At 47.6% G+C, this 13723-nt stretch overlaps 1 protein-coding gene across 1 annotated transcript in view; it reads left to right on the forward strand.

Moving 5' to 3' along the window:
* LOC144768630 (serine/threonine-protein kinase NLK2-like) overlaps positions 1-13723 on the forward strand; it is a 329305-nt gene that overhangs the window by 155210 nt on the left and 160372 nt on the right. Inside the window, exon 5 of the mRNA XM_078652439.1 lies at positions 797-882. Coding sequence (XP_078508565.1) covers positions 797-882 — 86 coding nt within the window. The remainder of the gene's footprint in view (positions 1-796; positions 883-13723) is intronic.

A 13723-nucleotide genomic window follows, 5' to 3' on the forward strand; every position in this document is an offset into this window, starting at 1 on the left:
ACTAAGTGGAAACTCTTAGATTTGTGAGAGCAAAGCCTGTTTGTTTAACCCTGTTATCACTGAGCTTGGCACAGTATATAAAATGACTGCTATTGGGAGTCTCAGTAAAATGCTTTTCATGCTCTGCCTGTTCTGAGGATGCAAAAATATAGTTTATAGCAATGTTTCGATCATCCCTAACTACTGGATATTCCTTTGAATAACTTTTCATTCAATAATTGATGTGCATTGAAACAGTGTGGCTCCAGCCAAATGACAGTCATGGCAATGCTGGAAACGTTGCTGACTATATTAAAAAAAGATGACAAGGTCGCATCTGAGTGGGAACATAAGCAACTAGAGAACTGTTCCTTTTTTGTTGGTACTTGAGATGCGCTTCAAAAAGTTTGAATCACTTGTTTCTAATTACTATTTTTTTCCTGTCTAAGCACGTTGCTTATGTGGCATGAGTATACCTGATTGTTGGTTTTTATCTTACTGTATCTTACTGTGTTTTGTGGGGCTGGAGCTGAACCTCACCAATGAAGACCTGCCTGGCTGACAAACAACTTGGTTTTTTATGTTCTCATCCAGGGGGTACTTGACCTAGCAGTCTTAAGTTTTGGCATGGTCAAGATTGCATTGTAGTACAGTTCAGCATTGTTATACAGCTAATTCTATAGTGCTCGTTGGTAGGGTAGCTTGGTCAGCAATGCACTGGGTGGTTGTACGATATACATCCGCTGTTATTAGTTGGAATAAATTGAAAGCATACCATATACTCATTAACTTACCTTGTACACGATTATTCCCACAGGCCTGAAATACCTCCACTCTGCTGGTGTGCTTCACAGAGACATCAAGCCAGGGAACCTTTTGGTTAACAGCAACTGTGTTCTGAAGGTGAGGGGTTTGTGTCTAATCTCATTTTTGTTTGTTTTTGAAACATGTTTTTATTGTAGTTGGTACAGAATCAAGCATAAGGCGTCAATGTAGACAATACAATGTATCCATGTTCATGTCCAGCCTTGCATGGATTAAAGCAGTGCTTGTCTAATTACATATTATCGATGTAAACCTTAACTCAATAAACCTAAACGTATGCAGCAATCCCTTAGCATCGCACTGCTCTAGGAGGGTTTCCCCCATCCCTGCTCCCCTGATAGGGGAAGTGTGTGGGAGGGGAGACTGGTATAGAACTCTGAAGAAAGGCACATTTGGAAAGTCCGGTGGTGAAAATGGGGGCATTAAGCTGAGGCCCTAGGCCTCTCCAGTATATTATCTCGAATTTCACGAAAAGTACAAGATACTTTGGTATACAACTAAAACTTGCTGGAGGTCAAAGCTATCCTGTGGCTCTCACAGTGTGAGGAACGTGCCATTAAGGTAGAGATCACCTACAATGTTGCAACCACCGTCAGACCATTGTGATATGTCCATCACTGACCAAATATCACAAATGGGTTTCAGCCATCGGACAGGCAAGAGCTTGGCATATGGCACTCAACGCATCACTTGAACACCTGTGTGCTCCCAGTCCATTGCCACCTGTCTGACTAAGAAGGGGTGATCACCTGGAATACCTGCTTCCAACATGAGGAAATGTGGGAGATCCGCATCCGCCCCCCATATCCCCAGGAGTTTCTTCATGTTGGGGCAATCCATGCACCACTATGCTCCAGTAATGTAGTTGCATATCTGGCGGTCCCAGGCTCTCTACTACAGTGTCCAGTATTAGGCTGTCTAGTTTAACTCTACTTTTTTTACCAGCCCACACAAGGGACACCAGGAGGCTGTTGAGTTTCCAAAATGTGGATTTTCGGAACATCATGCAAGGCTTCCAAACAGGGCTTTAAAACAATTTTGCTCAACTCGACCCTGCCCATTACTGAAAAGGGGTTGGCGAATCCAAACATGAATCTATTCCTCCAGCCCTAAAAGGACTCTACCCATATTAAGGCAATTAAGGTCCCTTGGTTATTTGCCACCTGTACACCCAGGTACTGGAAGTGACAACCTTCTCAGCTTAGTTCGATAGCCGGGAGCGCCGTTTGTCATATGACCGCCAGTGCTGCTATAGGGAACAGTACTGTCTTTTGCTCATTGACCCCAATTCTAGACACCCCACCGAACTTTTACATGATCCGGAGCAACACCTCAAAGACCATTCAGAGTGGGGGACATAGAAAGGGCATCGTCGGCATATAGCGAGACAACATGTGATGCCTCCTACCTCAATGCCCCACTCAGCCATGTTGTGGTGAAGCCGAATCACCTGGGGCTCCATTTCCAAAGTGAAAAGGAATGGTGACAAGGTATCCTTGTCTAGAGCCTCTCTTAATTGGGAAGCAATCCGACACCGTCTGCCCAGTGCACACTTGTGCCACCAGTTCAGTATAGAGCAGTCTAACCCAAGACTAGAACACTGGACCCATTCCCATTCTTCATAGGACCTCCCAAAGATAAGGGTTTAGGGTATCAAATGCCTCTTTATGTCTAAAGCTATTGACACCATCCCCAAGTCCCAGTTGGCAACAGCATGCAGTACATGGGACAACCTCCTTAATGTAGCCTTCAAGGACCCGGCTACATGCAGATCAGTAACGCCGAGGACGGAGAAGAAATACAAATTCTCCTCCCAGGACCCAGCTTACATCAAGGGATCCGTCACAGCAGATTCAATAATCGCTGCAACGGCCAGAAAAAGGGCAAACGTCCCAACAACATCTGGACCTCCACCTGACAAGGAAAGCAGGAGGATGGATCTAACTGGCAGGAAAATAGAGAGGAACGCCGCAACGCACTGGCGGATGGCGAACTCCAACGTCCTCCTGAATAGACATCAATACCAGCATTTGGATGAAATGGGCCAATTGCTCAAGCACCTCCCGGAACAATACCGTGAGAGGGCATCACACCTTGTGGAAGAGGGGAAAAGCATCGCTAACTCGTGCCTGAAGACAGCCTTGGATGGGGCAGAAACATCCAGCAGACTGATGGCTATAGGCATCACAGAGAGAAGGCAAGCCTGACTCAGGATCTCAGGCTTCAAGGCGGAGGTTCAGAACAACATCCTGAACACACCCTTCAACGGTGAAACACTGTTCGGGGCCCCAGTTGACGAGAAGCTCACCCAACTGAAGAAGGACAACGAGACAGCAAGGTCCATCGGGGCCCTGCAATTCAGGGGGATGAGGAGGGGCACTCCTACACGGAGGCCGAACGGCAGAGGTGGAAGTCAGCGAGGAGATTCACACCAGAGTTTCCACCAGGGGCAACAGAGTGACAACCAAGGTCACCAGGGCCAGCAGAGGCAAAGCTGGAACTACCAGAGCAGGGGCCAGTCCTTTCGATCAAGAGAAAATGGACGGGGCCAGAGAAGGAGAGGCGGTGAACAACACCCCTCTAAGTGACTTCACACGGAAAAAGGTGCTCTCCCACTCGAACCCTCCGGGGGAGGAGCACGAGAAAACAAAGAGGAGAGGGCTACATGGACAAGACACAAAGGAACATGTGACGCCAGTAGGAGGAAGATTGAGATTTTTTCTCCAGGAGTGGAGAAAAATAACAGACAAGTGGATACTCAACATTATGCAGTTCGGATACTGCATAGAGTTGGAAAAGAGACCACCAAACAGAAAGCCAAAGAAAAGAGAGCACTCGGGAAGAGAGCTGCGATTACTCGAAGAGGAAGCTCAAGAACTCCTCCTCAAAGCGGCCATCGAACGGGTTCCATTCAAAGAACGGAACAAGGGAGTGTACTCAAACTACTTCCTGGTGCCAAAAGTGGACGAAAGTCTAAGACCCATCCTGGACCTACGGTTCCTAAACAAATACGTAAAAACTCAGAAATTCAAAATGACGTCCCTACAAGAGGTCATCCCACAGATAAAGGCCGGGGACTTCTTGTCCACCATAGACCTCAAAGATGCATACCTGCACATCCCCATGAACAGGCAGCACAAGCACATGCTAAGATTCACAGTGAACAAGGATCACTACCAATTCACGACCCTGGCATTCGGCCTAAAGTCCGCACCAAGGGTGTTCACCAAATGCCTTGCGGCAGTGGCCACACACCTAAGAAGAAAGGGGATACACGTGTACCCCTACCTCGACGACTGGCTCGTAAAGGCAAGCTCTTACAGGACATGCAAAGATCATGCAGAACAGGTGACAAGAATGCTAGCAATCCTGGGATTCTCTATACACTGGGGAAAATGCTCGATGGAACCAGAGCGAGTGAAAATCTTCCTGGGAGCTCAGATCGACACCGTCCAATGCAGGGTGTTACCCAGCGAAAAGAGAACACTCAGCCTACTGAGGGAGAAACGTCACTACCAGAAGGGGCGAGCTCTGACAGTGAGGACTGTGAGCAAGATCTTGGGGATGATGGCGTCATGCATACACCTGGTCCCCAATGTACGCCTACAAATGAGACCACTCCAAGAGTGGCTGCAACAGCATTGGTCACAAGCTACAGGAAGTTGGGAGGATCTAGTGGTTGTAACGCACAGGGTGCAGGAAGAAATAAGGTGGCGGACCAAGGAAAGAATAACAGTAGGGAAACCTCTAACACCACCGGACCCAACAGTGACCATCACCACAGACGCATCCCAGAAGGGATGGGGCGCACACACGAACAGGCTCAAAGTGAGGGGTCTGTGGAGCCCTACAGATGCAGTCAGACACATCAATTACCTGGAATTGAAAACAGTGTTGCTAGCCCTCAAGGCTTTTCAGAAACACCTGTACAACCAGAAGGTGCTAATACAAACAGACAACACCACAACGATGTTTTACATAAACAAACAGGGGGAACTCAATCATTCCCTCCGTCAAGCTTGGCACAGGAAATCTGGAAATGGGCTATACCACTAAAAATAGACCTGCTAGCCATACACCTGCCAGGGAAGGACAATGTAGAAGCGGATTGGCTCAGCAGGCAGACTTCAGCGTCCCACGAGTGGGAACTCAATATCCAGGAAACAGAGAGACTATTCAGGAGATGGGGGCACACCAACAATAGACCTGTTTGCAACACGCCGGAATGCAAAATGCCAATACTTTGCATCCAGGCAACCAGAAGCACTATCACAGGGGAATGCCCTATGGATAAGCTGGTCAAAAACATTTGCCTACGCTTTTCCCCCGATAACACTGATCCCCAGGGTTCTCAACAAATGCATGACGAGCAACATGACGCTCATCCTGGTGGTACCACAATGGGCCAGACAGACCTGGTACTCTCAGATAATGGAGATGGCGCAGGGCCCCCCCCACAAGTTCTCAAAAAGAAGAGACCTACTCTCCATGGAAAACGGAGAAGTTCTACACCCAGAGCCGGAGAGCTTCAACCTCTCAGCCTGACTCCTGAGGACTTCAAGTTCGCACACCTAAAACTACCAGAGAGCACCCTGCGGGTGCTGCGAGAGGCAAGAAGGCCCAGCACACGCATGTGCTATGGGGAGAAATGGAAAAGATTCACTCAATGGTGTTGCAAGAAAAAACTCCATAAAAAACTGACCAGGGAATCCACGGTGCTAAGGTACCTCACGCACCTAATTAATGCTAAGCTAAGCTCATCCTCGCTGAGGGTGCACCTGGCAGCGATTGTGGCATACACAAGAGGAGAAACAGGGAGAAGCTGCTTTACATCCCAAGTCAAAAAGATTCTTGGAGGGAGCTAAAAGAATAGCGCCACCAAAGAGAATGCCGCCACCGGCCTGGAACCTAAATGTGGTACTGACGGAGCTCATGAAAGCACCTTTCGAACCCATCCACAAAGCATCACTGCAAATACTAACGATGAAGATGGCCTTTCTGGTAGCAATCACCTCGCTACGAAGGGTGAGCGAACTGCAGGCACTCACACTGCAGGAACCCTACATCCAGATACACAGTGACAGGGTCGTGATGAGAACAGACCCACACTTCATGCCAAAGGTGGTGTCAAGGTTCCACATGAATCAGAGTATTCAGATCCCTAGTTTCTTCCAAAACCCCACTACAAGCGCTGAGAGGTCGCTCCACACCCTAGACGCAAGAAGGGCTGTGATGCACTACATTGAAAGGACGAAGGACCACAGGAAAACAAAACAGTTCTTCGTATCCTTCGCAAACAGTTACATGGGCAAACCAGTGACTAAAAACACCATAGCTCGATGGATCGCACAGACAATACAATTCTGCCACAAACAAGCCGGCCAGGAGCTAACAGGAGGGGCACAGGCCCACTCCACCAGGAAGAAAGGAGCAACAATTGCCTTTCTGGCCAACACACCAATTCAGGACATATGCCTGGCGGCAACATGGGCTTCTGTGCACACGTTCACTAAGCACTATTGCGTGGATGTACAAATGAACAAAGAAGCACAAGTATAATAAAAGGTGCTTCAACATATATTCAACAACCAACACTCATCTTCCACCCAACCGCCACAAAAGTAACGAAAACCGCTACAAAATCTATGCACAGCATAGTGAATCCAGAAAGATTCACACTGCAAAACGAATAGTTTCTTACCTGTCGGTGTAGTTTTGCAGCTTGAAGATCTTTCTGGATTCACTAGTGAACCCACCCGCCTCCGCCAGAAAGATGAGGCTGGAGAAAAAGGTGGAAACACATAGAAAAGAAAGCAAGTTGAAGCTTACAAGATACGTGAAAAGATACGTGAAAAGAATTACGTTGAAAAAACGATTAACAAACATAGCCATGGATTCACTACAAAGACAAAAATGAAAAAGAGACAGAAAAAAGAATCCGAAGATGGCGCCCAAGGGTGGTAGCTTCCGCAGGAAGCACGCCGACGTCACCGAAGGTACACCAAATGGTGGGACGTCGACGCCCACCTGGGCTACGACAAAAGAAGAAAAAAAGGAGAAAAAAGACTAGGATTCCGGACCCAACCACCAGATTGCGGAATATGCACAGCATAGTGCATCCAGAAAGATCTTCAAGCTGCAAAACTACACCGACAGGTAAGAAACTATTCGTTACAATTGGCACAATGCTACTTAATAGATATTACCAGCTGTGAAAAGATTTTGAAGGCCGATTACCTCATTGTGCAAAACAATATAAAAAAGATCTCACATCATTCAAGCGAGTAATCTCATCACTAATATCTGCATTAAGTCAACATTAGGCATGGTCTGTGCAGCGAGGATGCCGATCAGAACAGAATTAGTATTAAGGTTTTGAGCCAGAAGTTCCAAGCCATATCATTGGTTTGCATTTTGGTGGGGGATACCGCCTTTGAACCCATTGATGAAGCCTGACTTTAACACACAAAGGACAAAAGAGTTTTGTGCACCTTAAAACAGAGACTGCAACTGGGCAGAGTGTTAACCACACATGCCCAAAGCTAAGCAGCAGTGCCTTCTGTGGTATCTGGTAATCCCATAATCTGATAGATACTACTAGCCGCAGATTCCTTCCCGTAGAATTATGTCCAGGCGCGAGACTGGATCCGGAAAACTTTTTGCCACAGCATCCCTGCGTGCCGGGGGACGGCATTACGCGACTACGCCCAAGCGTCGTCCACGTACATGACGTCAGTGAGGTCACATAAGTCCCACCCCGGCGCGCCTATGTCAGTTTTTTCCTTTTCCGCGTGAAATGCGGATCCGGTCTCTGTTACTGGCCTGTTTGGGCCCTTTTTTCTTTCCTCATTGTGATATATTTTGGTGGAACAGTGTGCAAATGCCTTCGGGCTTCAAGACTTGCACGTCGTGTGGGCGTCTTATGTCGGCAACAGACCATCACCTCATTTGCATGTGGTGTTTAGGGGAAGATCATGGCACCACTGATTGTGAGGCGTGCCAACAGCTGAAGCTGAAGTTGCGGCAGGAGTGCCTGATGAAACTGCTCTCTGCGCGTCATTCAAGGTTGGCTTCATCCCCTCAATCAGCCTCAGCAGACTGTTTCAGAAGCGGCCGTTGTAGGCGTCCTCATCCCTCTCCGATGTTGCGAGAGTGTTGCTCTCTGGTGGGTAAGTGTCGCAGCTTGTCCCCAGGGGCTGGTGTTCGGCCTGCCTGGGGGGCGGGGGGGGAGATCTCTGCAGGTGATGCAGCCCCGCGTGTCGTCCTCCTATCCACCGTTTCCCAGTGAAAGGGCGTCGAGAGTCCAGATGGAAACATATGCGGTGGCTTTGCAGGCCTCGCTGGCGTCACCTCCTCCTCCCTCTTCCCCACCTGGTTCGTCAGCGGATCCCTTGCATTGCGCAGGGCCTTCCACAGCAGCTCAGACGCCGACTGGCTCAGCTCCAGGCTTGGAGGATGTGGTGCTGTTGGGGTGCGGCCCTTCGGGGGGTCCCTCCTTTGGACCACGGCGCCTCTGCCTCGCCGCAAACTCCCGCAGTACTTTCATTTTTTCCCCTGCTGCAGAAGTTTCTCCAAAGAGGGTTCCCCTGTCTTGGGACTTAAATTACCCTCTGTGAAGTAGTGGTAACGGTATGCGCTCTGCTAGGGAGTTCTGGTCGCCTTCGGGCCCCTGCTCTCCATGGCGTTTATGTATGTTGCTGAAGCTTCTTTAGGTTGTGTGCGCGGACACCTCGTAGTAGTGTATCCCGGCACTTCCTCGCCTTCCTGCTCCTGTCCGCTGGGATGATTCTGTGTTTCTCCCTTTGTCAGGTGTCGCCTGCCCGGTCCTCCTGGGGCTCCGGACTGTTATTCCTGCTTCTTGTGGTTTATTACTGCCGCGCCGCTCTGGATAGTCTGTTGCCTTCTGTCTATGGTGGGCTAGCCTTCGTTTCCCTCATTTCCTTGGCCCTCTAGGCTTTTCTTCTTCCTCTTCCTTGTTCTGGCATTGGATGGAAGCTCTGTTGCCTAGTAGGGGTGTGGGGTGCTTCGGCCTCCCTGCCCTTGGTTCCTCTGTTGCGAGTGAACGGGTTTCTTCAAATCCTTTCTTCTTCCTACATCCCTCTTGGGGTCGGTGGTGGTCTGCTTGTGGGGCCCCCCTCCTTGCCTGGGAGGACGGGGCTCTTCGCCCTGTCCATTGGACTAGTCCCCTGTGGGCCTCTCTGTTATGTCCAGGCTGGTGGGGTCCTTCTGCAGGCCCTCCTTCCCCGTGGGTATGGCTAGGATATCTATTCTACGGGAAGGAATCTTTGGCTAGTAGTCTCTATCAGTTGTATGAGTTACTTACCTCCGGTAACGATGTATCTGGTAGAGACGCTTCTAGCCGCAGATTCCTTCACGGCCCGCCCTTCCTCCCCGTTCGACGAGGACCCTTTAGCTTGTCCTTCTGCACTCGCCTCCCAGTGGATGGCTTGATGAGTGTGTGCATTCTTTTGCTCTTTGACAAGCCTTTGTTTTGCTTTTTGTTCCTTCCTCTGCTTTGGCACTGTTAGGTTGGATCTATAGGTACTCCTGGGTTCCTCTGCTCTGGTTGTTCCAGGATTGAGGATGGCCTTCCTTTGTCCCTCCTTTCCCTCCCTCTTGTTTCTGAAGGTCCTGGCTCCTCTGCTACCCTTTGGGCTTGGGTCATTTTGCCGTGCCCTGCCCTGGCTCCCTTGGGGGGTGGTCGCACTCTGTGCTGGGGTTGCCTTGGAGGTCTGTCGTTCCCTGTTTGTCTTGGAACTGGTTTCCCTTCATGGGTCTTGGTTGGGTTTGTAGACCTGCTACATGTTATCATGAAATTTTGCATATGTTCCTTATCTCAAGGGGGGTACTGTTTTCATGACTGGCAGGGTGGCTGCTCAGAGCTGTGCTCTCTTCTTTCTTCTTTCCCTGCTTTTGCGGACTGCCGTGTTTGCACTGCTCCTTTTGGTGTTCATCACCATTCCATTTTCATTTTTCTTTTTCGCACACTGTTCCCATGCTTCCACAGTTTCTCTGCTGGCTCTACGTTGTGGCGCGGAAAAGTTCTCAGAAGAAAATTGACGTAGGCGTGCCGGGGTGGGACTTATGTGACCTTGCTGACGTCACATACGATGCTTGGGCGGAGTTGCGTAATGCCGTCCCCCGGCAGGCAGGGATGCTGTGGCAAAAAGTTTTCCGATCCAGTCTCGCGCCTGGGTATAATTCTACGGGAAGGGATCTGCGGCTAGAATTGTCTCTACCAGATACATCGTTACCGGAGGTAAGTAACTCGTACATTCATTGGTTAGCAGCCAAGTATGTCATGGGAACATCAGTCCGAGCAATCACTAGAACTCCAAAAGCTCAGTTTCTTCCACCACAGGGCTGTGGATATGTGTCCCGATCATAGCATTCCAGTTGGGGTATGAATTAAGTTTTACGCTGGATCTGTAGGGGTAAGTAACCACCGATCAATAGCTAGTACCGATTATTGAACATAGACATTATATCTTATCCCTCAGGCGTTGCCACTGGCAAACCTGAGCCACCAAACACACCATACTCGAAGACCGCATTGATGCAGTCACCAATAGCAGCCAAGTCTTTGCCATCTTGAAAGATTTCAACTCCCTGCAGCGAGCTCCACCAGCATTACCCCCTCACAGGACCTCTGCACGAAATTGCCCATCTTTTCTGACGCATGATTGGCAGCATATTGACCACTTCGACCACCTAACTGGGCCACGCCGACCTTGTAACATGATTCCTTATCTTGACAATCAGAACAGCAGTGACGACCTGGCCAGCCATCACCATAGAAGAAAACGGTCTCCCTCAAGCAGTCCATCTATTCCGAGACCCCTTCAAACACATGCCAACCCCACACCTTTTGTCAAAGACCTCAGCCCATCTGCTCAGCGCTCATCCCTATCCTGAATTCCTCCATCAAAAATATTGCCTACCCTGAAGCCTGCAAACGCACCACTGTACTTCACCCCCCCCCCCAATTCACCCCCCCCCCTTTCCCTTTCTTAAAGGAAAAAAAAGGGGGGGGGGAAACCTTGAGGGAGCGGACAACACTAGCGAGCTATAGTCCCATCTCCCTGCTACCCTACCCCAGCAAAGTCTTGGAGAAGGTGATCAATAGTGCCTAGCCAACCATTTTCACATAAATAATCTTGACACCATACTATCTGAGTTCAGACCCAAGCACAGCATGGAAACTGCCCTCGTCGCTTCTACAGACGACATCTGGATGATCATGGATAAACTGGAAACCGCAGCCCTATCTTACTGGATCTCTTAATGGCATTCAACAAGGTATCCCACCTCATCACATGATTCCATGAAACTGGCATCCAAGGACCCGCACTCCGCTGTTCCTGTAGGGCTTCACCCAGTCTGTCAGCCTGGCCTCATACTCCTTGAAGGACCGCAATCTCATCTGTGGAGTACCGCAATAATAATCTCTCAGCCAGACCCTCTTCAATACTTGAATGGCTCTGCTCTTCATCAGCACGCACTGAATCAACTTCCATTCCTATGCCGATGACACACAGCTAATACTCTCCCCCTCGAATAAAACACCTAACCACAGGACGAGGTTCGCTGCCTCCCAGACCGATGTCGCTGGCTGGAGTAAAACTAACTGTCTCAAATGTATTACTGATCGACTGAAGTTGTGGTCTTTAGCAGAAAATAATTACTCTGGGACTTAACCTTTTGGCCAGCAGAACTCTTCACCGCTTCTATCTCATTGCCCCATGCCAAGAACCTGTCATTGTCATAGATATTCAACTCACCATGATTGCCTAAGTCAACTCAGTCACTGCCTCCTGCTCCACGCCCTTACAATGCTTAATATCTTAAAGTGGCTCCTCACTAACACACGCAGAACTGTCACACAAACCGTGATCACTAGGAAATGGGACTACCCTCTAATAGGCTGAAATCGGAACACAACTCACCAGACATCTTAAAACCATACACAGCTCTGCATCCAGCCTCGCATTTAACCTTCGATGACACACGCACATCGCCCCATACCTCATAGAGCTCCCACTGGCTGGAAATACACAAACAAGCTCTTTTCAACCTCCTTACACAACATTTGCCCAGGCTTACTCTACGACTGCATACATTTCCAGAAACCCACCAGATCACTCTGCTGAGCTGAACTTCCACTCACACACACCCCATACATACGCAGATTCAGAGCAAGTGGCCAGGCGGGTTTTCTCTTAAGTCGTGCCAAAAGCCTGGAATGACCTGCTGCTTCTGTTTCTAAAATCCTAAGATTCTGAAGAAATTGTTCTTTGAATAAGCTCTACCCACCTAGGCCTGACCATGCTGCTCCCTCTTGAGCTCCAGGAGACCCCGATGATTGATTGCTCTGCAAATACACATAACACAACAGAGTAAATATGCACAAATTATATTTTCTGTTTTCAAGATCATGACAAATCTTTTCCATTGCATGGATCTTGGTTAACTTGGAAGAAAATGTACCCGACCATGGCTCTATTGTCTGGTTTTAATTTAACTAGCAGTCTTTCTGAACTATTTGAATGTTTACTGTGCAAACTGTCAGTCTAAGCTTGTATTGCATAACTTGCCTCCAAGATTTTGCTGTGTAAAACCTTTTGATACTGTTTTGAGTTTAATGGTTGGTGGTGGAGTTGCTTGTTTCCTTTTGTTTGACTTTGCTTGAGAATGGTATGGACATTGTCGTTATTTTTCTTTTTAAACTGTTTCACTATCTAATTGACATAAATATGAATTTGAAACTGTATTTATGTGCTGCTACATGGTTGTACTTGTACAAACCGAATAAAGCATTTTGAAACGAAACGACTTTGCTTGAGAGGGTTTAGCTTCTCTAAGAGAGAGAGTCATGATTAATACATCAATAGTGTTTTAGACAAGGCAGTAATATTCAAAGCAATGATAAGCTTGCACTAATAAAATGTCTCCCTTCTTATATGTATTCAAAACAGCAAAACATTTCTCCCAGCACAAAACTCGAAGAGGAGTAGTGATAGTTAGCTGTGAGGAAGGTATTTTTCAAATACAAAGTAAAATGTTTTTACTAAAAAAAGTAGCAGACTCGCCTAAAAAGTTATTCAGAGACATGCTGCTAAAGAGCTATGACACATTTGAGATGGGAGAAGTGAAATCAAGAGTTTATTTTCATTCATTGTTGCAGTTAAGTTTTATCAAAAGAAGCATAATAAACTTAGACCCTCTTCAGGTGCTTTGCCCCCTTAACTAGATTACTCAGAGGAAAAGAGACTTGTTGCTACTTAACATTACAGCAAATACGACCATCTGAACAATTTTAATTTGAAGAAAAGTCAGTACCTTAGTATGAAGGGCAATGATTTAAAATCCCATAAAAAAAGTCACCCGGAATGGTCACACACCATCATTTCTTTGCAGGGAGACTTAAGAAGCAGTCATCTTATGCATTTTCAGCAACCCCCGGGCTGGGGCAAATCATTTGAAAACATTTGCTACAGTTCGCAAATGAGAGACTCCTTCATGGAGATTTATTGATTTGTAGCCTGTCCTTTGCATGTAATATTCAAAAAACTAGTATAAACAAAGGAGGAGTATCACCAAAAGAACCATTGGAGGTTCAGAATGGGATGTCAAAAGAGGAAACAAAAGGGCATTATCCTTTTGTTTAGAAACCCCTCACTCACCAACCTGGTTGGTGACATGCTTCATCATTGGTGTGCTGCGACACCTGACTACAGTGGAGCTGGTTTTTGGTGTATAGTTCAAGAAAAAGTGGTGTTAAAAATTGTCCTGGTATGACTTGGGGAAAAGACTTTATTCAGCCGTTACTGGACAATAATAAAAACAAAGTGTAGATACTGGTAGGTTATAATGACCAGTAGTATCTATGTGTATGTATATATAAAACGATGGGTCCTCT

This window comes from Lissotriton helveticus, chromosome 7, assembly GCF_964261635.1.
Source record: "Lissotriton helveticus chromosome 7, aLisHel1.1, whole genome shotgun sequence".
Lineage (NCBI taxonomy): Eukaryota > Metazoa > Chordata > Amphibia > Caudata > Salamandridae > Lissotriton > Lissotriton helveticus.